Raw genomic sequence first — 24,516 nt, 5'->3', positions numbered from 1 at the left:
TTCTTAATTAGTTTTTTTGCTTGTATGCTCTTATCTTTAATGAGATAGTGTGCAACAGCATCATTTATTTTGCCAATAGGATATTCTTTAGTATCTTTGTTTTTAACTATAATTTTTGGGATTCGTTTTGGCTTGTTGTTAGTCATGGCACTCGAAATTACTTGAGCATATGTTTTGTTTTTTGAGGTATTTATTTCACTTTTCTGCTTATCAAGTAATTCTCTCAATAACTTATTTTTTTCTTTCAGTTCTTTATTTAGTTCTTTTAATAGTGCATTTTCACGCTTCAAATTACTGTCTATTGATACACTATTCTCATCATCATCCTCACTTTCAGCTTCTGACACACTTATTTTATCACTTTTTCTCAATTTAATCTGAGCAATGATTATTTTGGCTTCATTACTCAGCACATTTGTATTCAATTTCGAGGTTAGGTCTACTTGGGTATGTTCCGGACGTAATCCTAGAACTCCACTGATTTTTACTGCCCCATCTATTTTAGCAAAATCACTAATATGAAAAGCTTCCTCACATATTATACAAATAACCGTTTTTACTTCCTCTTTAGGATGACATTTATAGAAAATTGCTGACTGTGAAGTCACCGAGCCCGCGCTCGATGACTCCATCTTGACTAATTGACTAATATGTTTGGTCAAATTATGTTGATTGAGATTGCCACATAGATGAAGGGTACGTATCTGTGTATTACATTAAATCACATCTAGACTCTTGGAGCGTGAATTCGCCCCAGACAACCAGGCGAGGTTTAATTAATGCGACGCTGTGCCTCCCAACACAGGTGCGCAACATCTAGCGACTCGCATGCACTAGGATTTTTCTTTAACCGTGTCGCTTACTGTGATATTAATTTCATAATAATTATGGCTTGAAGGGGTCCCCACCAGGAACGAAACGTCACCAGTTTTCATGTAATATTGGAGAGTTTTTTATTGTTGGAAAGCAATTTAATTTGTTCCCCCACCTTTGATTTTTTCCGATTAATTTTTCACAATATGGAGAGAAATTCACATACTTATTTAACTGTAGAATTTGGCACGATTGCCACGTTTGAAGGAACGCTAAGGAAAAAGGAAAATAATCACTCACAAAGTTACAATTAATTGCAACGCAGTCTCTGAAATGCCTCTATAACAGTAAACATAACTGATTTGAACATTTTTGCACTTTAAACACTTTGCGCACTGACTCTGTTGTCGGTCACCCTAGACCGCATGCATGGCCGATATTGACACGTGGATACAAAATTCTACAGAGCGCAATGTATATCGACAGCCTCGTCATCGAAGACCCTTGGCACCTAGACACCGAGCGTGATCGACTACCGCGAAACGATATTCGCATGTATGCACAAAAAGTCACGAAATCCACTTCCCCGTCATCAGTGATTCCGAACACTCAGAAAGTTTGTGCAGCGACAGTGCAGCAGCTGTTCAAAAAGATAACCTTAAATTTAAGCAGACAATGTAAACATATTTACTCTGCGCAACTTATAGAAATCTGTGAGAAAGCGATACACAACTGTTTTACTTATAAAAATCTGTGGGAAAGCGATACCCAACTGTATTACACATAATAGCTTGTGCGGCCAACTTCACAGTCCTACCGCTTTTAGGCTAGAAATCCAACTTCACGGTCCTACCACACTGGAGAAAAAAGAAGATAGAGAGATACTGTTTTGAGCATTCGTGATATATAAACTCGTTTATTATTAAACGAAACATCTTTTAAACAAATATTTTCATTGGAAACCATAGTTTAGCTCAGAAAACATACTGATAAGACAAAAAAAACTCACGAACAGTAACAATAAGCTTTTTTTTCTGTATCATAAAAAATCCGAACACCAATATAGAAGTAAATAGTCTTACGGGCGCTACGGATCGTCTGCTTCTCAAACTCGCCTTCGCGGCGCTACTGCGCCACTTGATCTACATAATATTAAAATTCTTTATTTTGGAAAACGATGTTTACTGTAAACATCCCTATATTTCGTAAAAATATTCTGCAAAAATTAATTTTTCAACATCGATTGTAATCTTTGCATATAAACGCCTAAATTCATCTCAGAAAATGAAATTATTAAATAATTCGTTTTTGCAAACATTAACAATAAACATTATCAAAGTAGCGTACGCACGCGCGTAAGTACGTAGGTAGCAAAGTAAAGTACGTACGTACAAACATACTTATCTCTTATTTAAAAAAAAAATCGTAATTTTTTTTATAGACTAATAGTACAAGTTAAGATGTATAAAAATGCTAAATGAAAATTTCCGAATGTGGTCCAGATCAAATGATGGTGAGGATAATCAATATAAGGACTATTCAAACGATATGATATATGTACAAGTATTTTGGTATATTTAGGGTTATATCTAATGCTCTTTCTTGTAGACGATATCTCGTCGATCAAGAAGTTATCCTGGCGCCTGGACATCATCTAAAAAAAAAGAATGATTTTTTATCGGCAAATTTGATTTATATGCGATACTTTTTCTCGTGTATAATGTCTTGTAGGTCAGGAGAGCAAACTGGCACCTGGATATCGTCTACAAGAAGTTATGATTTTTTTTTCGGTGTATTTGATGTATATACGATGTTCCTTCTAGTAGACGATATCTTGTCGTTCAGGGAGTAATCCTGGCACCTAGACATCGTCTACAAGAAGTTATGATTTTTTTCGGTATATTTGATGTATATGCGATGTTCCTTCTAGTAGACGATATCTTGTCGTTCAGGGAGTAATCCTGGCACCTAGACATCGTCTACAAGAAGTTATGATTTTTTTCGGTATATTTGATTTATATGAGATGTTCCTCCTTGTAGACGACGTCCCGTCGTTCAGGGAGTAATCCTGGCACCCGGGCATCGTCTACGAGATGTGACAGATATTTGACGGTAATTTCGATCAATATCTGATGTACTCATTTGTAGCTGACATCCCGTCATCGTGAGGGTCTTTTTGGACCGAAAGTATATATTTTATTTCAAACTATAATAATTCATGATAAATTTTAGATTGTAGCATAAATAAAACTTGCTCTCTGCGTATGACAGGGTTAAGACTGTCGTAATTATTAGATATAGATGTTCTATTAAGAACACCCTTGTTTTAATTTTTTTATTATACTTATTAATTGATTCATTATTCCATGTACCGTATTTTAAATAAACAATTGACTAAAAAACGATAGTTTTACTGATAAATAATACTGATGATAAATTATCTGTTTTGTTCACTAAATTTTAATGTGAACCACGTTTTAAAATAATGAAATATATATATTAAACAATATGAATATGTTTTTATATGCTATAAAATTTATTTAATTCTTTTTATTTTTGAAGTTTTTAATTGTTTTGAAAAAATGTCTAAATATTCTATGTTTTTTGTATATATTTTGTATTAATATTGTAACGGGGTGAGACTTGACGTGAGTGGAGAAAATCACAAAAGGAGACGCCGGGACCAAGAATCGATCCGGCGCTCCCGAGATCTCTAGGCGCGCGTGCTACCGCTTGAGCCAACGCCGCCCTATTTCGTCACTCTCTACCCTGCCTCGATTACCGGCGTGGCGAGGGACGTTGTTGCTCGTTACAATATCTAATTTTGTTCTTTTTTATATCGTCTAATAAATCGTCATTGTGTTTATTAATAAACCTTTTACATAGAAATAATTTAAAGTTATTTCTTGATGTCGCTCTTCATAAAGCAACATATAATTGACCACGACTGAATACTGGAGTTCATAAATAGATTCCAACTTTGTCAAAAGATTAACCTTTAGTTTTATTTAAAGTCATAGCAAAACTTAATCTTATCGTAAATTGTCCTGTTATCATACGAAACGGTATTTCATTTAATGATGGGCTTAGATCGATTTCTGGCAGTAAGACGATTTTACCAGAATACTTACCATTTATGATTTATCCAACTAATAAATAATTTTTAATATTTTTAATAACAATGTTCTATTACAAAGATCGCCATCGATATCTAAATATTCTTAAACAACTAACTATTGCCCCTTTTTTCAAGATTAATTTATGTGGTGGTAAACCATTTGGTGACAACGAATTCAGAAATTTAGTTGGTATTGAGTTTATAAGATTGTCATCATTTTCACTTTTAATTTTATCATCACTATAAAAGACAAAGCTTTTTCCATCAATTTTTATAACTATATTTTCATCAATTTTCAATATATTGGAATTTAAAGGTGATAAAATTACTTTATTTCTTAAAGATGAATCATTTGTATCAATTTTATGACCAAGAATTTCTGTGGTCAGATCATTATTACAGATCAATTCATGTGAGATTCTTTTAACATTATTTTCTAATTCAAATCTTGTTGCATTTTTATTTTCTCCTACATCAAGAAGCCAATTATTCAATTCATATTCTTTATTTTGTAATCTCAAATTCTCATTTAATGAGAATTTCATGAAAGATGACTCTAATTTACTTCTTTTAATCTCTCAAATTCTAATATATATTCAAGTCGTACTTGAAAAATATTATATTATTACAGTTCAATCGATTGTTTTGCCTCCTTCAATTAAAGACCATTATAAAATTATGTATTAAATATGCTTCAGGAGGACCTAAATATCTTGTATTAAAATATTAATTCATTTCATCATATTTCTATTCGTCTTCTTCCGTACTTAAAGTTTGATTCTTATTGTTATTATCTTCTTCTTAAATTATTACTACTCTTAATCATGCTTACTTATAGATATTTCAATGCATTAATAAATTTATTTTAGCAAATAAGTACACACTACTACAACGGCTCCTTCAGAAATGATAAAAAATGTTTTATTGATTCAACTACAAAAACTAGAGCATCAACGTCGTTTACTGAAGGTAATTAAATTTATTTGATAATTTATTCAGATAGTTAATACATAATCATGATTGAAATATTACTTACCCTTCAACTGCAAAATAAAACAAGTTTACTGGAGTAAAAAACACTATCATAGTGTTGTACACAAACAATATCAGTATGCACATATATGTCAAAAATGAAAAAAAAATTGTATATACATTTATAAAAAAATGTTATTTTTTGACAACACAATTATTATATTTTTATCTTTTTAGATAAATATTTTTTAAATATCAATTACATTGTACATTTCATTGTGATTGTGTTTGAGCGTTTGCACTTGTGTGCTATGTGTGTATATGTGCTTATAAATGATATTGAAATGGCCCACGAAGGGTTAATACGCAAACGCGAAGGATTCGAGACCCGAGGTTAGTAAAGCGGGATAGAAGCACATTCGAAGATTGACAGCAGTCTTTGATCCACCCGGTAATATCTGCTGAGTGGACAAAAGACATCCCTATCCTCTGTAATGGCCGAGCCACCAGAGGAGAGCTGCTCGTGTGTAGAGGGAGATGAGTAGGGTATTCCCACTACGCATATCCCGCACACTTAGGTAAACCACGCAGCTATTAGACTGATGTGTGAGGTACTACCATCTCACCATGAGTCTAGAACCAGATGCGCCACCTAAATGCAGGGTACTACCATCCTACACCGGTGACACAACTGATGGGGGGATGGGAGTGGGTAATGCTAGATAAGGGTTGAAATAGTTTATATGTTTTAAATGTCTTTCATTTATTTATTTAATCATTCAATATTCAATTATAAGCGATGCTGGATCTCAGTCTACAAGGAGAGGGAGTGGACTGCACGCATACTCTTCGAGAGCCTGGGGCTCATAGACTACTGGGTATGGTGGAGTCCGGAGCAAGCAGCGAGTACTACCATTCGCACATTGCTCAGTTGAGAGCCAGATCATGAGTGCTCGCTGCTGGCTCCGGGGCTCCTTATATACCCGGGATACTCCCTCTCTCCTGTGTTATCCGCGCGCACGCCATCTACCAGCGCTTAGGTAGACTATTTACATGTAGCTACTAGCACCACTCGGTCGGTAACTTGCCTACGCCAGGCAAGTTATCTGTTGCTGTTCTCTTATCCCCCGGGCTGGGCCTGCCGACTCAATATATATGTTAAATAACATTTATATAATCTATAATTTGTTTTAGAACTTGAATTTAATAAACGTGCCATTAATAACAAAGATGCATCTTCACACAAAGGTACACAATCAAAGAATACAAAAATTAAACAACATACTAAACATAATCAAAATTCCGAAAAAAAATCATGACAGTGAGTATATTTTAATATAATATAATACATGCCTTTGCCTGAGTAGAAATGAAACAATAAATGTCGTGTATGATTTCTCATAAGTGTTGTTGCAATGTATAACTACTAACTCTACCCCATAATTTTTTTGGTTTGTTATTGTGCATTCTTATATACAGGAAATAATTGTGAATTTATTTTTTATATCAGTAGATTGATGAGAATTTTTACTTTAAATAGTAACAAAAGATTTTAAGTTCGATGTCTGTTATTTAAATTTTACTTTTTCTGTTATACTTTTGCTGACTTCGAAAATATGATATACACCATACACAACGCACGAGGATACGAAGCGCAATCTGTTTTACATCAGCTTGCCGAACGTAAAACAAATTGCGCACTAAACATTGCGACGTTGCTAACGTCGCAGCCGCGTCGATACGAGAAATCTCGTTCGATGCGACCAAGCTCTGAGTGCGCGGAAGAAACAAGCGAGTTGGATTGTTGTTGTCGGTGCCAGCCTGACCTCGAGTTCGAGGAACGGCCCGGCTAACCGTCCACGTTAGCGCGAGAGTCAGCATCGTTGGCACGAGAGTGAGCCTCGACGGCGCGCGCGCTGATTGGTCCTCCGCATGTCGCGAGCCAATCAGCGGGCGCCGATGTGCGACTCGCTATCCGCGCGGACTGCCAGCCAATCAGGCGCGAGGAAGATGCGCGGGCCCGACGAGCGCGAGTGGAGAGTGAGCGCGAGAACGAGCGGGAAATCGGAGAGTTCTCTCACGACTGTCGACGGAGTACGTGGACGTGCGAGAGAGATACGTGGCCTCCTCTGTTACGAGGAGAATTGGGAGAGTCTCCCGAGGTTGTGCGAGTGTGCGAGAGTGTGAGAGAGTCATAGGTGCAGCGCGTTGGCACGAGCAAGTGCCGACGCCCGGACGAGCCAGCAACCATCCGCACGAGAGGAAGGAAGCTAGCCAGTCCGCCATCATTGTCCGGAGGACCAGAGCAACCAGCAGCCTTGGCGTGGGAGAGCCGAGGAAGCTAGCCGTCACCAGGTCCACGAGAGTCAGGGAGGCGCCGGCGGGAGCACCGACGGACGTCCACCAGGGAGAGAGCGAGTAAGAAAGTATTAGAGAGAGAGAGAGAGAGAGAGAGAGAGAGAGAGAGAGAGAGAGAGATAGAGATAGAGAGAGAGAGAGAGAGAGAGAGAGAGAGAGAGAGAGAGATAGAGATAGAGAGAGAGAGATAGAGAGAGAGAAAGAGATAGAGATAGAGATAGAGAGAGAGAGATAGAGAGAGAGAGAGAGAGAGAGAGAGAGAGAGAGAGAGAGAGAGAGAGAGAGAGAGAGAGAGAGAGAGAGAGAGAGAGAGAGAGAGAGAGAGAGAGATCCGAGAGTGAGACGAGTGTGGTGCGGGCACACTAGAGAGGGAGAACTCGAGAGACCAGGGTGTTGGTGTGCAGTGCGGGCGCACACCAATACGTCTTCTGCGCGAGGCGTCTGGCCAGCGCACGCGAGAGAGAGAGAGAGAGAGAGAGAGAGAGAGAGAGAGAGAGAGAGAGAGTGAGGGAGAGAGAGAGAGAGAGAGAGTCAGCCGTCACCGGACTGGACCTGGGTCTGTGGCCCGCCGTCTGCTGCACGAGCGTGGCTCGTGTTTGAGCGTCCCAGCGTAAGCCCTGCGTGGCTAAACTGTGCGCGGGAGGCACTACAGCCACCGTGTTGTAGGGAAGGGCTGGGCGAAATACATGTGCAATAAAACTTAACCATTGTGTGTGATCATTTTCCCCTCTCCCTAGCGTTCTCCCAAACATGATGATCGCGATCAAATCCTACGTTTAGAAAAATCCTAGTGCATGCGAGGCTCTAGGTGTTGCGCACCTGTGTTGGGAGGCACACCGTCGCAACATCATACTAAATGACAAGAAAATAGTGTACATCTGGTAGGGACGCACTGAGTTTATAAATGGTCTCAGCTTTTTTCAAATAAAGCTAGTTGGATAGTCTGCTACATTTTGTATAGATGAGACTATGAAAAAATGCTGTTTTCTTCAGCTTCTTAACAGGGTAGGAAACGCTAACTACCACTGTAACTTACCTAGTGCATACTAATTTTTGCCCGGCACTATGTCGACGATTGAAGCGAGCAGTTCTTAATGTGACAAAGTGAGATGTGTAAAACGAACGCAATATTTGATTCTGGCAAGGCGATCATCGACGAGTGTTGCATAGACGTGGCAATTCTGCGTAGTGCATGTGAGGCTTTTAGAAAGCGGCTAAGTTTGCAATCCACAGCGAGTGGATTAAGTAGATTTCGAGGTTCTTAAGAAGTCCCATGAAGACGAAGGAGATATGCAGTCAGAAAAAGAGTGCAGAGGTGTCGGGATGTACAAGGTTAAAAACATGGTCGTAGAGCTAGTCAGCGAAAGAAGAGTTCCTACAGGTACGATATGTCTTCGGAGGCCAAAATTCAAAAACTTCATCATCGCACTCACCGCATACTTCAGATTGTGGCTTCAAAGAGCTCTTTTTTAAATAGATCTATTTTAGATACATATATATTCATGCTTTGAGTCTGGGATTTTGGAAAAAAAATTTGATTTTAAAAATTTGTCTTCAATTTAAGTATAATTTTTATCTTTTTATATTGCAGGATTCTACATAATCTTTTGGCAGAATAATAATATTTTTATTGCAGGATTTTCGTGAAATTTTATCTGTTATAAATCGGTGAAATCGTACATCAATTATTGAAACATGCATCAAAAGGCAGTATGGATTTAGTATGGACTCAATGAAATTAATTATTATGCATGATCAATAATAATAGAAATAATAATAATAACAATTATAGTAATAATTATGATAATAATAATTGTTTAAGATAAAGTGAATGTTATAATCTTCATTAAAATACAAAATGGTACAGGTCGCGCCGCCTCTTGGTACGCGACGATTTCGTAAGGCGAGACCTTGCGAAAGCGAATGTAGTGTGCATGGTTTACGTCTATACTCTGCATACTCATTCTCCGTAGAGTCAGACTATCTTGTGCGGTACTCAACAGTTTCTCTTAAGGAGACATAACACTTTTAAACCGTGAAAACAAGATTAACGAGGAAAAATTACAAAATTAAAGTAAATAATTCAATATTTTTTTTAGTGATGCTTGTCAATAAAACCCTCAAATTTGCCGTGCTAAAACATGAATTACCCTTCTTACCCAGCGTGGCAGTCGGTGCAACGTGTTGTAAATTTTTTTTACTGCTTGAAGGATTCCAAGTGAACGTGTTTGGCGATGAAAATACTACATTTTTTCTTTTTTCTCTGCTTATTATGCCACCTTTTTGTGTATAAAACATTTTCTGCACACCCCATCAGATCCCAGACAGTAGCAACGAAAGTACAGGCATACAAGATACCTCTTTGCACAGGGGGCGAAATTGTTGCCGCAACTTTGTTTTTAAAAAACGATAAAGAGCCAGGACTGGATATAGCGTGCACATTTTTAATAACGGTTCTGCCCCAGGAAGTTAGGCAGGCGCAGTCTCCGCTAACGTATTCCAGTAGGGACTTACTTTGCTTTGTTATGTCGTCGCTGCACCATTGGCCTCGTGCACTTCTCTGATGAGCTCCTCTTCGTAGCTGCTTACCGGTGCTCTACTTGTCCTCTCGATGTTACACCTTGACATACTTGCTGGTTATGCGCTCTGGCTGCAACTGGTGTTTCCTGCAACCAGTAGTTTCTGCAACCGGTGCTTCCTACCTCCATAGATGTAGATAAGCGTAGCCAGGACATGGTCACGGGGAAGCTGACCCTCAATAGTATCGCGCTTCATAACTCTGACTCCTCCTTAGCACTCGCCAGTTCGTCTCGCGCAGTCGGCAATACGGTCGACCGGCAGAGCTTTCGGCTCTCGGACCCGACACTACTCGCACTGCGTCGAAACGATCGAGGCTTGCGAGCCAGCAGGCCTAGTGCGCGACGGCCAATGACCTCGCAGGTCCTCCGAACCGACTACCTGGTTGACTTCGTCCTAGGAAGTCGTACTAAGGGGCTTTAAGTTCTCTCAGTTGCTCTCAAACGCGAACAATAGGAAGTCCTGGCTACGCAACGTTTAATAACGCCCCCCCCCCCCGCCCCGTCTCCTTTAACGTAAGCTTTTTACAGCTACGCTTCTGACAAGCAGCGCTTATCCTTCACGCACTCCGACTACCACGATTCCAATCTGCCCTTTTTAGGGCAACCAAATATCTAACGTAGAACTTACTCCAGTTAGTCCTCCTTATTGTTGAAGGTTGGCTGACAAAGAGAGCATCATTTGATCTCTCGGTGTACCTACCCTGTAACACCTTCTTTTTGGCTCACTTGTGCTCAATTCTCTTGCCATTTCGTTCTCTCTGCGCGCTCTTTCAAGGCACGTCATCTTTTCTCTGTCTTCCACTCGCGACTACTCTAATTTCTCCTGTTCTCAATACGTAGTGAGCGGCTCTTGTCGCTTCAACTGCCATGTCGATGTGTGTTCGTATGTATGGCTGTGTGATCATGCATGTGTGTGCGCAGGGCACATGCTTGCTACTTGAAAGCATGTGCAACGTTGCAAAACATCACTGGTCGAAGCTCCACTGCACAGCAAGCAGAATGCATACCACACCCGAAAGTCGATAGACACAGTGCTTGTGAATACAGTCGGCTTGGTACAGAAGAGCACTAAGGGCAGGTGTCTGATGTTGGTGGCTTTCCTTGACGTCGAGGGGGCTTTCAATCATACAACCGGCTAAGCGATCAAGGCGAGAACAGAAGAGCACGCAATCCCAGCAACCGTCACTGTATGCTAAACTTCAGGATGATAGTTGCCAACTGGAGGTTGGTCTCAAACAAAAGCAGAATTATAAAGGGCTGCCCACATTGAGAAATGCTGTCAACAACAGTATGGTGCCTTGTGGTTGGCAGCTTGATCCTCGTCCTGAACGAGGAGGGAATAAATAAGCAGGCATATGCAGACAACATCGTCATCTTGATAAGAGGAGATTATGAGAACGCTTTAGAAGGCGTAATGCAGTATGCATTGGGGCTAGTCAAGAACTGACACAAAACAATGAAACTGGGGGTGAACCTTAAGAAGGTCAATATCATGCTGTGTACGAGCGCTGCTTCTACAGGCGAGGCAGAAACCTGCCTACTGGAAAGAGGCATAGAACACAACAGTAACATTTCATTCTGACGGCAGAGTGGCTTTAGTGGCGCTAGACAGCGTCAGAGTTACTTCAAAAAAGAATCTAAGTTGTAGACAGACGCTGGAATCCTTGGCAAATCGCAACGTTGTAAGACTGTTGTGGGTGTCAGGGCACTCCGGCGTGGTGGGCAACAAAAAAGCGGACAGCTGCCGTACCTACCTGTGAAATAAACAGGGCTATAAAGGGTTGGTTCAACCCATAATTGAACGGAAAATGGCTCATGAATATTCGAGGACTAAGCAGAAATGGACTAAGGGCAGCCGTAGCCGTAAACCAGGCACTGAAAGGTGAGGTACCACCTCCCAATATTGAACTTGTAGACTCCGTCAACTGCAAGTGGTGCAAAGAACGAGAGGCGACAACCTCACACCTTCTGAGTAGATGTCCTGCTTTAGTAGGTTTAAGGCAGAGGGTGCGGGGAGTATTCTTTAAATAGATGGAGACATTAAGGGCTGCTAACTTGACATCAATATGTCTAGTTACCACAGCCTCTGACAAGAAGCTGTAAGGTTTAATGTTATATGTTCAGAAAGTACAGCTCAATGATATTCACGTAAGTGATCGACCAGCACTACCCGTGCAAAGGCCGCCAATCACCTCCTATACAACTACTATAACTATGACTATTCTCAATTATTTATAAAATACTCACGTGTTTGTCTGTTTGCAGACGAAGTATCAGCACCACGTTCATTTCCTGCCAGATCTATCAGTGAGAACTTTCCATGAATTTTATGTGTACCAGGAGTGCGAGCAATTATTTGAAATACTGCGTGTGATCTAGATGAATTTGTGTTAGCACTTGTCTGGCCACTTGTTCGCACAGTATTACCATGCTGTATCAGCTTTAACACTTCCTCACAATTTTCCACAACTTTTTCAGTTAATCCGACAATTTGTACCTATTATTCAATACATAAAAAATATTATTAATTTTTGATAAATAATACATTTTTATAAAAGAAAATGAGGCAAAGGTACCAGTCGTTAAACTTTCAGAAAAGTGTCCCTCAATTGAAATGCTGTTTAAAAAACCGTTGCCAATTCTTTGGCACGCAGCTTCCTTCAACATTATGTATTGCTTTGATATCAGAATTGCTTTTACTTCATATAGTATTCTATTAAGTTTTTGTACTTTTTCGTTTGATGGATAAAATTATTTTAAATCAATTAGATTAAGATATTCAAAAGATCTGATCTGAGCCTGAAAAAGCCACACCCCCCCCCCCCCTCCTTGTTACACATCGTACTTTTATTGATAAGGGCATAAAAAGACCCTTCTGCTTTCTCCAAGAGAAAGCTTTGTGATGGTGAAAATTTAGATATCAAAGATTTTGATAGATTTCTTTATTATAACTCCCGAACGTGTTAGTACTTTTTGATGAACTGTACAGGTTCATCAAGTAAATTCTCACAAAGAACTGACCAGATTATTCTAAATTTCTTTTAAACATTAAAAATTGAAAAACAATTGTTTTCGTTAATTATTGTTAGTTTTGCAGAACTATGAACTATCCATAGTTTTTCGAATTGCTCCAATCAGAGCTCTTGATTTACAAAAACGAATCAATTAGGTTGCGTCATTTCAAAAACATTCCGCAAAAATACCTTCCACCAAGTGTACATGAGTGCGTCGTTGGCTCAGTGGTAGAGCACGTGCTTTGAGATCTCGGAAATGTTGGGTCAAATCATCCTCGTCGCTTTACTTTTGTGTAATTTAGTTCCCATAAACCCCGTTACAATATATACTTTGATGTTATTTGTTAACCAAATAGAACTTTTTATTAGCTGTTTGGAGCTGGTCAAAATTGTAAAGATATGAGATTTAAAAAAATGTTTTGTGCATTCTTAGTTTCAGTCACATCACTATAAAGTGCCGATTTCCTCCCCTCTCCTTCAGTTGCACAGTGTATTATTTTTCAATACAGTGTGCGTAAAAGTCGATTTTACGCACGCTTCGCGTGACAATCACACGAGTGTGAAAATGGATTTCACACTCGTGTGATTGTCACGATTGCTCACTCGGCTTAGAAACGTCACGCTCATGTAGAATCAACTTTTTTTGCATTTGTATCGAAATATACAATTGTGCGTAAAGTTGTTTTTTTACGCATTTTACAAATTTTTGTTAACGATTTTTTTAATCATAACCTCTCTTGTAGAAAGCATACTGTCAATTAAGTTGGCAGAGGATTTTAATGCATGGGAAAGAAATAGGATATAAAGGACCTTTTCATGCATATCATAAAGTTGTATACTTTTTTTTTTTGTTTAATTTACGACATTGAATGATATCTACGGGCAATTTTTATTAATTACTATATGGTGCCGATGTTTCAAAAAATTAAATCTTTCCTCTTCAGGGCATCTAGAAATTACAAAATTGTACACTAATTACTAGTCTTAGAACAAAGCAATTTAAACTAATAAAAAACCAACATGTCATACCGATAATAAAACATGAAAAAAAAACTTCGTTGTCACATCGTCGCTTCCAACAAAGAGTATTCCAACGAATTTTTCAGCGAAAAGTAGCACATTTCAGATTTACCGCGAAGACTAGCACAATTCAGATTCTTTTTATAAGAAAAGATTCGTTATTTTTGAAATAAAAAAAATATTATTAAGGCAAAACTAATAAAATGGCAAGATTAATTGAGTTGCCAAAATTTTTTTTTAAATTTTAACATTCTAAAGATTTTTATAGGAAATACAATTTTTTAATTTTTTAATTAATTTAAACTTCCCCCTTGTTGCACACCGTACTTTTTATGATAAGTGCACGAACAGGCCACTTATCATTCATATGAAAGGAATGGGAAATTCGAGGACTTTTCAAAAAAGAATAGTATTTTGAAAATTTAAAAAATATTGAAATTTTCGCATGCATATATCGCCGCTTTACCAGTACTGTCCATATCCCACAATGGTTTGTCCAGGTCTCTCTATTGTTCACAGAAGATGGCTATGTCGATTTTTGTCTCACGGACATACTGCCTCAGAAGGTCCTGTGCAGTCGCGCAGTGATTCATATTCAACTGCACTATTTTCATTTTCTTCGTCTGTCAGTGGCTTCTACTGCAGCTCGGTAAACTGGGCATGCATAGCTACCAGCTGCGTTGTCACTTTTCCTACCTGTGCCTCCTTTGCAGAGTACACAGTTGATTCTTACACTCCTTTGTTTTGTGCCCATCTTTTCCACATTTAAATCAAAGCTAACTTCTGTCTTTAGTTACTGTGCAGTTTCTACTGATATGGCCAAAACCTAGACTTTTATAACACCTAAACGACTCATTTTTGCGGTTAGCTACCTGGATCCTACAGTTGACCCATCCTATTCTGATCTTCTGTAGCTTAGTGATCTTAGCCGCTATCTGAGCTGGTACACGTATCACTGAAATCTGCATGTCACCATACGTCTTTCGCAGAGATCTTATCGTAGAGACTTCTATGATGTTCTCTTCGCGAATTTCCTTCTATAAGCTTCTAGTACCTCCTCTTCTAAGGTAAGCATGTCCAGATCTCATACTTTAATGGTTTCTTCTTCCTGAAGTGCTTTTATTTTGGCGCCTTCCACTAGTACCGCTTTAACTGCTTTTCGGAAGTCCGAGGTTTTCAGAAGATCTCCTGCAACTGTTCTGCGTATTTTCTTTACGCATTTTTGACGAAAGGTCTGCATAGCTCTTTTCTTTTGCAGCCTTGATGATTAGAGCATTCGGTCTGAGGGGTCTTGTTCACTTCGGTTCGTCCTTACTGGTCATATTCTGGTTCGTAACGACAGGGACACTTTTATCTTATTTGCTTGCCTTTTTCTCCTTTTTCTTTTACTTTCTTGTGACGACTTTCTGCCACGCTGCCTTTTTAGGTTGATTGTCCTCTTCTTTATTCCTTCTATTTCTATCCTGCAGAGTAGTTGGCACTTTCTTCGTTGTACCCGCCTTCCGAGATCTAAGACTCGGGGTAATCTGGGTTTCCTTCTTCTGAGTTCCCGGGCGTTGGCATTGCTGTAAGTTATCATCTGCCGTGCAGAGACTCCTATAGCTTGCCCTTATGCTTCGGGTATGATCCTTAATTTGTTTGTACACATTGTGCCTGTCCTTAACAGCAAACAGCTCTTTTATCGCTGTCTGCATCCACCTCCAATTCTGTATCACCTGCGTCAATACGTGCAGCAGGGGTCAGGTGACTAACCTCTGCGGCATCTAAGTGAGTTTGACCCCCCTCCCTCAATCTCCATGGGGTCAGCGCCGGCCACCGGGGCTTTTAACTCATCGAATTCGGCGGCGGGACTAGGCTCTGTGGCTTGATTCGGGTGTGTGTGTGTGTGTGTTTGCTTATGTGTGTACCCACGTGTGTGCGTGTATGTATGTTTATAAGCGAACCTTTAAGTATTAGCGAGTGCCTTATGTGAAAAGCAAAGCGTTTCGCTTTTAGTGATGTTCTAATTTGTAGTTTTATTGTAAACAAAATTATAGACATGCATTATAATACACAATACATCAAATTTGTCTAACCTTTCTACTTTAATTAAAAGTATTTCTTAAAGTATTTATGTGCGTAATTTATATACGAACGGAAACCTGAAAAATCTCGAAATTTGGAAAATCATCCACAATGGACGTCCTGACCAGGTGGTGGAAGACTAGTGGAAAAGTGGTAAAAGGAGCTTTGAGATTTTAAAAAATCACATAAAAATGAACGATTTTTACGTTATAATGGTGGGGGGGGGGGGCTATGGTGGGATGATAGGGGGTTTTCGAGATTTTGAAAAATATCGTAAAAATAAACAAATTTTATGTTATTTGGTGGAGAGCCAAAAGTATTGCCAAAATAACTATATAACATAGAAAAATATTTTTGTATTTTCATTTTCAGCTTTCGTATAGTACGGCATCAGATGCATCAAGTCCTCTTAAGGTCAACTATACACATTTTTTCAAATATTTTCAAAATTGGGCATCTTCAAGGCAATACGTCTTTAGAAAAGGTCTTGGTTAAGAGGAGTATTTCGAACAGTATTACTTCTGTATAAGGAAATCTCATAAAACTATAAAATAAAAATATAAGCTCTTATTCAGGTGTATTATCCTTGACTACTATACGTCAGTAAAGGTCAAAATACTTCGAAACAATTCCGAATAAATCCATTGGACTTAAAGAAATTTCACAAATAGTTGAGATTCAAATACCACGACGTCCCGGACCAAAAAATATGTTTGAGGGCTCAGTAGAAGCATTACAAACTTGTTACTTTAAATGTCTTAAGGAGGTTCATCTGGTACGCCGCTGATCGAAATAACTGAACTTCTTTGAAATACTGATTACTTACTTACTTAATTTAATTTTGGTACAGGAGATATAATTTATTTAAGACTTATAAAAAGTTAGTTTAAAATAAATAATGATTTCAGATAAAGAATTTAAACCATTGCCCTCTATCAAAAGTATCGTGCAACCACTAACGCCTAAACTAAGTTAAATGGCTATGTTATCTGTTATTTTACTTTCAAGATAATATAAACTTAAAAAGAAATATTACAGTTAACCTCAACAGTCAACATATAACCTGTTTTAAGTGTTATTATCTGCATATTACTTTAAGTAATCTACATAGTACTTTAAGCAATGACAATAAATAATAGAAACAGTAATATTTAATACATTTAAATAAAAAATCCTAAATTATTACACACTAAAGTACATAATACGTACCAAAATGTAAAAATTATGTATTTATTTTCATTCATGAAAACCTTAAGAAGCTAATTCTGACTATTTAAAGTCAACGTTAGCTACATCTTTAAGTAATTTAGGACAATTAGTAATTAAGGGGGAACTCCATTGATTTTTTGTCAAAAACTCGAAATTTTTTTCATTTTATATTTTAATTGCATATAGTTTTATAAATATTGCGAGACCGACTAGATGTAAAAACTTAAAGTTTTTATGACACAGCGTGTGTAAACCGCGATTAAGCGAGTGCATTTATGCACGACCGTGCAGTAAATCAAGGTTTACGCCACAGCATGTCATAACACATTTTAAATTAGAATGGATACAGCAGTAAAACTTTGAATGCATTTTCCTCGTAACGTAGTTAATTGATTTTAAAAAGTTTCTTGCGCAAGGCATTTTGAATAATCTTTTTCAAAAAGTTTACACGTATTTTTTTAGAACATTTCGAAAAAAATCTGAATTTTTGGTAAAGGTGTTCTAGAAAAATTTATGTGATTATAAGTATTATTAAATTACAGGGTATTTTGAAAATTTTTATTGTTCAATGAATTCATTACAGATAGATTTATTACAGATTAACAGTGAGAGTTGTCATAATAAAAATTACTAACTTTTGTTACGGGGACACAACACCTTTAAACCCTGAAAAAAAGAATTATAAGTAAAACCTGCAAACAAAAATAGGCATTTCATGAATTTTCATAGAAATGTAAAAAAAAAGGTTATTTTATTCTTTTTAATGATAACACTTTATACTTATCTTTTTTTTTTGGTCACTGTGTTAAATCTTCAAATTGAAACTGTAAAAAATTACCAGCCTAACCTTCAAATGTTACAGAGTAGAATACTTCAGCCAAATTATCTCCAGAAATATTAATCCGGTTGCTCCAGTCTCTGTAGCAGCTTTTTCTTCTATCACTGCAGTCTTCATGGAGTTCTTGGCCACTTTTTCATACACTTCACTAAATTGTTCGTCAATTGCATCAAATGCAGACTGAGCCATGGGTTTTAAGCAGTCCATACACTCACATAATGTTGATAGACCAGCGTGTCCAAGTCCAAGAGCACGAAATGTAACCTCTGATCTTCTGTTGTTTTCCCAAGCATGGTTCTTGATTCTAACTTTTCTGCATGAGCAGCTGCCATCTGACCACACTCAATATACACTATTTTAATCTTGAATCCTAATTCTTGAGCTTCGGACTCGCCAAGTAGAACTTTGCCATAGTATTGGTTGCAAATCAAAGTTCTTCGAGCGCAGAAAATAGAATGATGATATCAATCATTCTATTCCTGACCTCAGAGGTTCTTTCCGCTGCTGGAGTTTGCATCTTTCTTGCTTAACTTGAAAGTCTTGACTTGTTGGCATGCAAAAAATATCATCTGTTTTTATGTAATTAGACATCAGCTGCGTTTACTCAGTGTAAAAAAACACATGCCATGATTATACCAGCTGTGTTTTGAAATATTTGCTGTCTGCTAGCGGAACAGAACAGTCGCTCTATTCTTCTCCGACACATTGATTCTAACCGTTCTACAGGTGGCGCGCAGGTGCGCAATATTTGAGTTCAAATAAATGTCCCTGCGTTTTGATCGGAGCCTTATATAAGATGCGGAATGACAAATTATCTCAAAAAACGCAAAAAAATCAATTAAATACGCTAAAATTTATTTAGTAATACATACGTCAAGTATTATATACGCATAAACTACGGTAAAAAACTAGTATTTTTCGCATTTACGATAAAAATTTATAAAACTAAGAATTAAAATTAAAAGTCGTATTAAACATAAAATGAAAAATAAACAATTTTACGAAAAAATGGTAAAAATTTTGTTTACAACTTTGCGGGAATTTTTTTTTCTGATAAACGGGTTTCAGGGGTGTGTTCTACGGAAAATTTTCTGTCAAAATAAGCAAAAAAAAAATCGATGTTTTCGAAGTTTAAAGGTGTTGTTTCCCCTTAAGTACGGGTCAAGATCTATGCCCCAATTTTTTGTATTAGTTCAGTGTTACCACTTTCCGCAAAAAAATTCCGCAAAAACCGTTAACCGCGACAGCATCTTCGCGGCTATCGCGCTAAAATCCAGTTGCCCTGTGACGAAATATATAAAAGTATACAAAAAAATATCAAATTAAGGTAAGTCAGGGCAATTTTTCAAATGCCTATTTTGGTATATGTAGCAAGTAGTTATACATTACTCATATGATTTCATTGATATAATCTATTATTTTGAAAGGAATGTAGGTTTTCCATTAAGTAAGTTTTTTATTGGCTATTCGTTGTTGTTAAATATCAAATGAGATCTCATGTACATAATATTAATATAAATAAACAGTTTCTTGATGAAGGTAGCATTGACCACCGAAACGTCGGAGGAAGAAAATAGAAAAACTATCGCAGTTTTTTTTACTCCTTTCTCAAACACAACTTGCCTCGAGAAGCCCGAGAGCAAACATTATTCTTTTTTTCCACATTTTAAGGTTTATATGGCAGATAAGTAAGTTATAACTCACACAAACACACACACGCACGCACACACGCTAAGCTAGGGAAAAAAATCCCGAAAATAAAGATGTGGAGATCCTGTGTCGGAGGGCCAGTTGTGCAGAGCTCAATCTGCCTACGCCACTTAAAAAAAAACACACACACAGATATACATGACTCTAAAATTAGTTTTAGTAAAAAGTTTTTAGTAAAAAGTATCTATGTTTTTTGTTAAAACTGCTCCCCTAAGGCTTTAGAAATAATTGAAAATAGTCGAAACATTTAAAAATTACTTAAGATTTCAACTTTAGCACCTGTAACTCACAAAATTATTGAAAAGAGAATTAGAAGCATTATGTAGAAAATATATTAAACGTTTAAACACAAAAAATTTTTATGATTGATTTGACAGAGAACCGCTTCCATATGTAAAGACTAGTATTTTTAGATGATTTTCTAATTTGTTGCAAAGGTAAAATCAAAATAAAACCAAGAAAAGCTAGTCTAATTAGGAAACCGACGCCAATTCTTTGGTACATAGCTTTCTCCGACAAATTGCTTCTTTCTACAGGAAGCTTTGTATTAGTAAAATTTTCACTTTCGTTAAAACTTCGTAGAAACGCATTTGGAGGTATTTAGAGTTGGGATCATGTATTTTTAGAAAATGTCCGTGGGGACGGAAAAATATTAATGAAATATTATTATTGATACGTTGTATACGTAGCTAATAAATTTAATTAATATTTTTCACACTGTACTTGTTGCTAACAACATTTAATTAATATTTTTCAGAAATGTCTTTAGGTCTGGGGGGGCAGGCTGGACCCATTAATGAAGTTGAAATTTTGGGAAATTATCGATATTTTGATCACCTTAACTAGGTTCTTTTGCAGCTCATAAAACCGTTTAGTATAATGATATTAGGATTCAAATTCTTTGTCTCTCACCCTGTATACCCTGTATAACTGAAAATTACTATTTTTGTTGAACCTTATAACTCGCTAACTAAAGTTAAAATGTTTTAAGAAAATTCATGATTTTACGAGTTATGAAAACCCTATGATATTTCAAATATTAAGGTTTAAATTTTTTCATGAAAATTATATGATTTGATATTCTGACGGGTGCTCCTTCAGTAAAATAATTAAGATTAAAAGTATTTTAAAAATCATTAATATACTGTATATTTGAACAATATTTTATCTATTTGGACTATACATTTTGTTGGAGAAAACTACGTGCCAAAGAATTGGCAGCGGTTTTATAATTAAAATAGATTAAATATTGTTAAAATATTCAGTAAATTAATGATTTTTAAAATACTTTCAATATTAATTATTTTACTAAAGCAGCACCCATCACAATATCAAAAAAGGTTAATTTAAACCTCAATATTTTAAATACCATTGGGCCCTCATAACCTCATAAATCATGAATTTTCTCAAAACATTCTGAACTCTAGTTAGCAAGTTATAAGGTTTAACAAAAATAGTAATTTTCAGTTATACAGGAGGTGTGAGACAACGAATTTGAATCCTTATACCTTTTAAACTAATCGGTTTCATAAGCTGCAAAAAGAACTTAGCCGAAGTAGGTAAAAGATCTATATTTTCTCAAAATTTTAACTTAATTTAAGTCTTTTTACTCCCGTAATCGTACGACATCGAAAAACCATTTTTTTTTGGTTTCTGATTTTTAGCTCAAAAACTAGTCGCCAAAATGGCTTAAAATTGTAACAGCAAATAGATATTATCGTTGTTTATTGTTATAAACTTCTTCAAAACGCTTTATTATAACAATTGAACGGAACAGTAAATGCTTTTTTAGATACGCTATTGTCGAATATATTGTATAAATAATATCATAAAAAAAGCAAAAATATTTTTTTCAAAAATCGAAAAATGGCTATTAATATGATCATGAAATGGTCAGAATGATTAAAGAAAAAATGTTCCTGAATTCAGAATCAGAAAACATATATGCATGTAAAATTGTATTACGATTAGTTCCGTGGTTCCAGAATCATAACGGTATACGCACGCACACACACACAAAAAAACTCCGCTACGCCGGTCCCAAGCCCGGGGCCCCACCACACAAGAGTTGGGGAAGGAGGAGGGTAAGGAGTAGCAACCTCGTTAAAATAACCAAGGCTCATCTGGCCCGGATGATAGCACCTTGTTAAAGGGCTCCTTCCTAGGATACAGAATAGGGGAAGAAACCCCAAATATAAATCAATCATGGACAGCGAGTTAATTAAAACACTGCACCAAGCGGGTCAAGCTTTACAGTCCACTCCCGACGGAGAGGTAGGTAGACAAGATGTAGATGTCTTTGAAGTATAGGATCTTGATGTTCTAACCACTAAGGAGGACATCGTGGAAGCGCTACGGAGGAAGTTTCAAGATAGCAGCTCAAATGCTGTGGAGAAAACGACAGTAAAGTCTGTGCGCAAGGCATATGGCGATACGCAGACGGCGGTCATTCGAATGCCAGCAAAAATGTCTTAGCAGATGATCAAAAAGCAGAAAATCAGGATAGACTAGGTAGTATGCAGAATACGAGAGATAAAGCGATATGCACGTCCACTTCGCTGCTATAAATGTCTAGGATTTGGACATATCGGCAAAAACTGCACAGTAACACAGGATCGAAGTAACCACTGTTACAAATGTGGAGTCGAAGGACATAATGCAAGAGATTGTAAAAATAAACCGAGCTGCGTTCTCTGCTAAGAAAGAGGAGCAACAGAGAAAAGTGACCATGCTGCTGGTAGCTACACATGCCCAGTATACCGAGCGGCAGTAGAGAAGTTAAAGAAACGAAGATAATGAAGATAGTGCAGTTGAACTTGAATCACTGTGAGACAGCATAGGATTTACTTAACCAGTACGTTCATGAGACGGAGGTCGACGTAGCCATTATATGTGAACCATACAGGGCTCTGGATCAGACATCGTCGGAAACAGACGACACTGGCAGAGCAGAGATCTGGGCATGTAGGAACGTGGCATTTCAGGAAAACGTTGACCAGCGAGGAAGGATTTGTTCACACACAGCTATCCGCACGGACATTTTCTAAAAACGCATAATTCGAACTCTAAACACCTCCAAATGCATTTCTATAAAGTTTTAGCAAAACTGAAAATTTTACTATTACAAAGCTTCCAATAGGAGGAAGCAAAGTTTGGAATAGAAGATTTGGGCAAAATTAGTCAATTGGTGTTTATCGGCCGCAGTGAAAATAGATGTCGCTCTATCTAAAATCGTCTCGGAAATATTATTTATTTGAAATTTGTTAAGCCAATCTTTAGATATTAATTTCATTAAACCGACATCTATGTACGAAGACGATTCTAGCGCAATCGCGATCGGTAAATTCGGAAACTCTACTCCAAACTCAAAGCACAATAAAGTGCAGTATCATTATGTTAATAAAAGTTGTGAAAATGATGTATTAAAAATCATAAAAGTTGACTTGCAACTAAATTAACAAAATGCAAAATTAATGTATTATAAATATTAAAAAGAAAAAGTAATGATCACGATAATAAATTTCAAAGAGAGTGTTGTATTATGTAAATTTGATACTCGTGATAAGACTCTTAAATGGTACACATCGAGCCATCTTTTGGTTAGCGACGATTTCCTGCAGCATACTGCGCATATCTATACTCTAAGAGCATACAATGGTGTACTCTCTACGCCTACAGCGCCCTCGACTTCCACTCGTGCTCAATCATCAATCTTGCTTAAAAAAGCCAACTTCCGCCCCTAGTTCTGTAATGTACTATAACTTTTAAATAAAAATGATTTTTATTTTATTAACATTTTATTACTAATATTTAACGACGATTTGAAAACTTATGAGTTTGTTACTCGTGCCAATTTTTTTTTGTTATATTAAATAGATTATTGCTAAGCAGTAAATATTATAATAACGGAGTACGTATTTCTTACTAAAATAAATAGAAAGGTTTAATTTTATCGATAATATAAGATTGAAAATTTTGAAATTTATAGTCTTACCTGCTGTTTACCATCTTCTAGCACGCGCAATTTCTCCTTGTCTGCTAAAAGATCAAATACTTTTCCAGAATATATTTCAAAAAAACTAGCGGATATTACTAAATTCAATGGACGATACTTTGTCATTTTTAGGCACTTAAATACGTCTTTTGCTACCATAGCATAAATTCCTTTTTTACAATCTTGCGTTTTACCATTAAAATCGCCTCCCATCGTATGTGTTTTTCCACTTCCAGTTTGCCCGTATGCAAAACACGTTGCCATACCACCATCAAAAATAGTAGCTACAAGAGGTTTTGCCGTATACTTATATACGATTTCATTAGTACACGATTCATCAAAAGCATAGTCAAATCTAAATAATTGGTTTTCTAAATATTTTGTTAGATCAACTTTTGCCTTAGGTTCATGTACTACTATTTGATCTTTTCTAGGTACACTTATAACGTCAACTTCTTTTCGAACAATTTCTTTTTTATTTAATGGACGCTTTCGAACACAGACTGTTATTTGATGGTCTTCGACTGTATCTATTTCTCGCAAAGGTCGAAACTCGATACTATTTTGATAGTCTCTGTAAAGGTAGTTGGAAGTGATATTTTATGTATTATTATTATTATATATCATTATTATTATTATCATTATTATCATTATTATCATTATCATCATCATCATCATTATCATCATCACCATAATTATTGCTGTTATTATTATTATTGATATAATTTTATGATTGTAAAAAGAAAAGAAGAAAGAAAATCATCTCGAAAGAGAAGGGCAACACAAAAATTACGAATAAAGAACGGACGACCGTGGCCATAAAAGAG

At 36.8% G+C, this 24,516-nt stretch overlaps 1 protein-coding gene across 4 annotated transcripts in view; it reads right to left on the bottom strand.

Annotated features, from left to right (window-relative positions):
* Positions 1-24,516, bottom strand: part of LOC103315959 (kinesin-like protein Klp10A) — a 435,695-nt gene that overhangs the window by 169,410 nt on the left and 241,769 nt on the right. For all 4 annotated transcript variants that reach the window (XM_031923908.2, XM_031923909.2, XM_032601480.1 and 1 more), the window contains 2 exons: positions 23,690-24,263; positions 12,088-12,337 (listed from right to left, as the gene is read on the bottom strand). In XM_031923908.2, coding sequence (XP_031779768.1) covers positions 12,088-12,337; positions 23,690-24,263 — 824 coding nt within the window. The remainder of the gene's footprint in view (positions 1-12,087; positions 12,338-23,689; positions 24,264-24,516) is intronic.

The sequence above is a fragment of the Nasonia vitripennis genome (genome assembly GCF_009193385.2).
Source record: "Nasonia vitripennis strain AsymCx chromosome 2 unlocalized genomic scaffold, Nvit_psr_1.1 chr2_random0002, whole genome shotgun sequence".
NCBI classification, from domain to species: Eukaryota; Metazoa; Arthropoda; class Insecta; order Hymenoptera; family Pteromalidae; genus Nasonia; species Nasonia vitripennis.
Note: the sequence above shows the minus strand (reverse complement) of the source record. Positions and strands in the feature narration are given on the sequence as shown.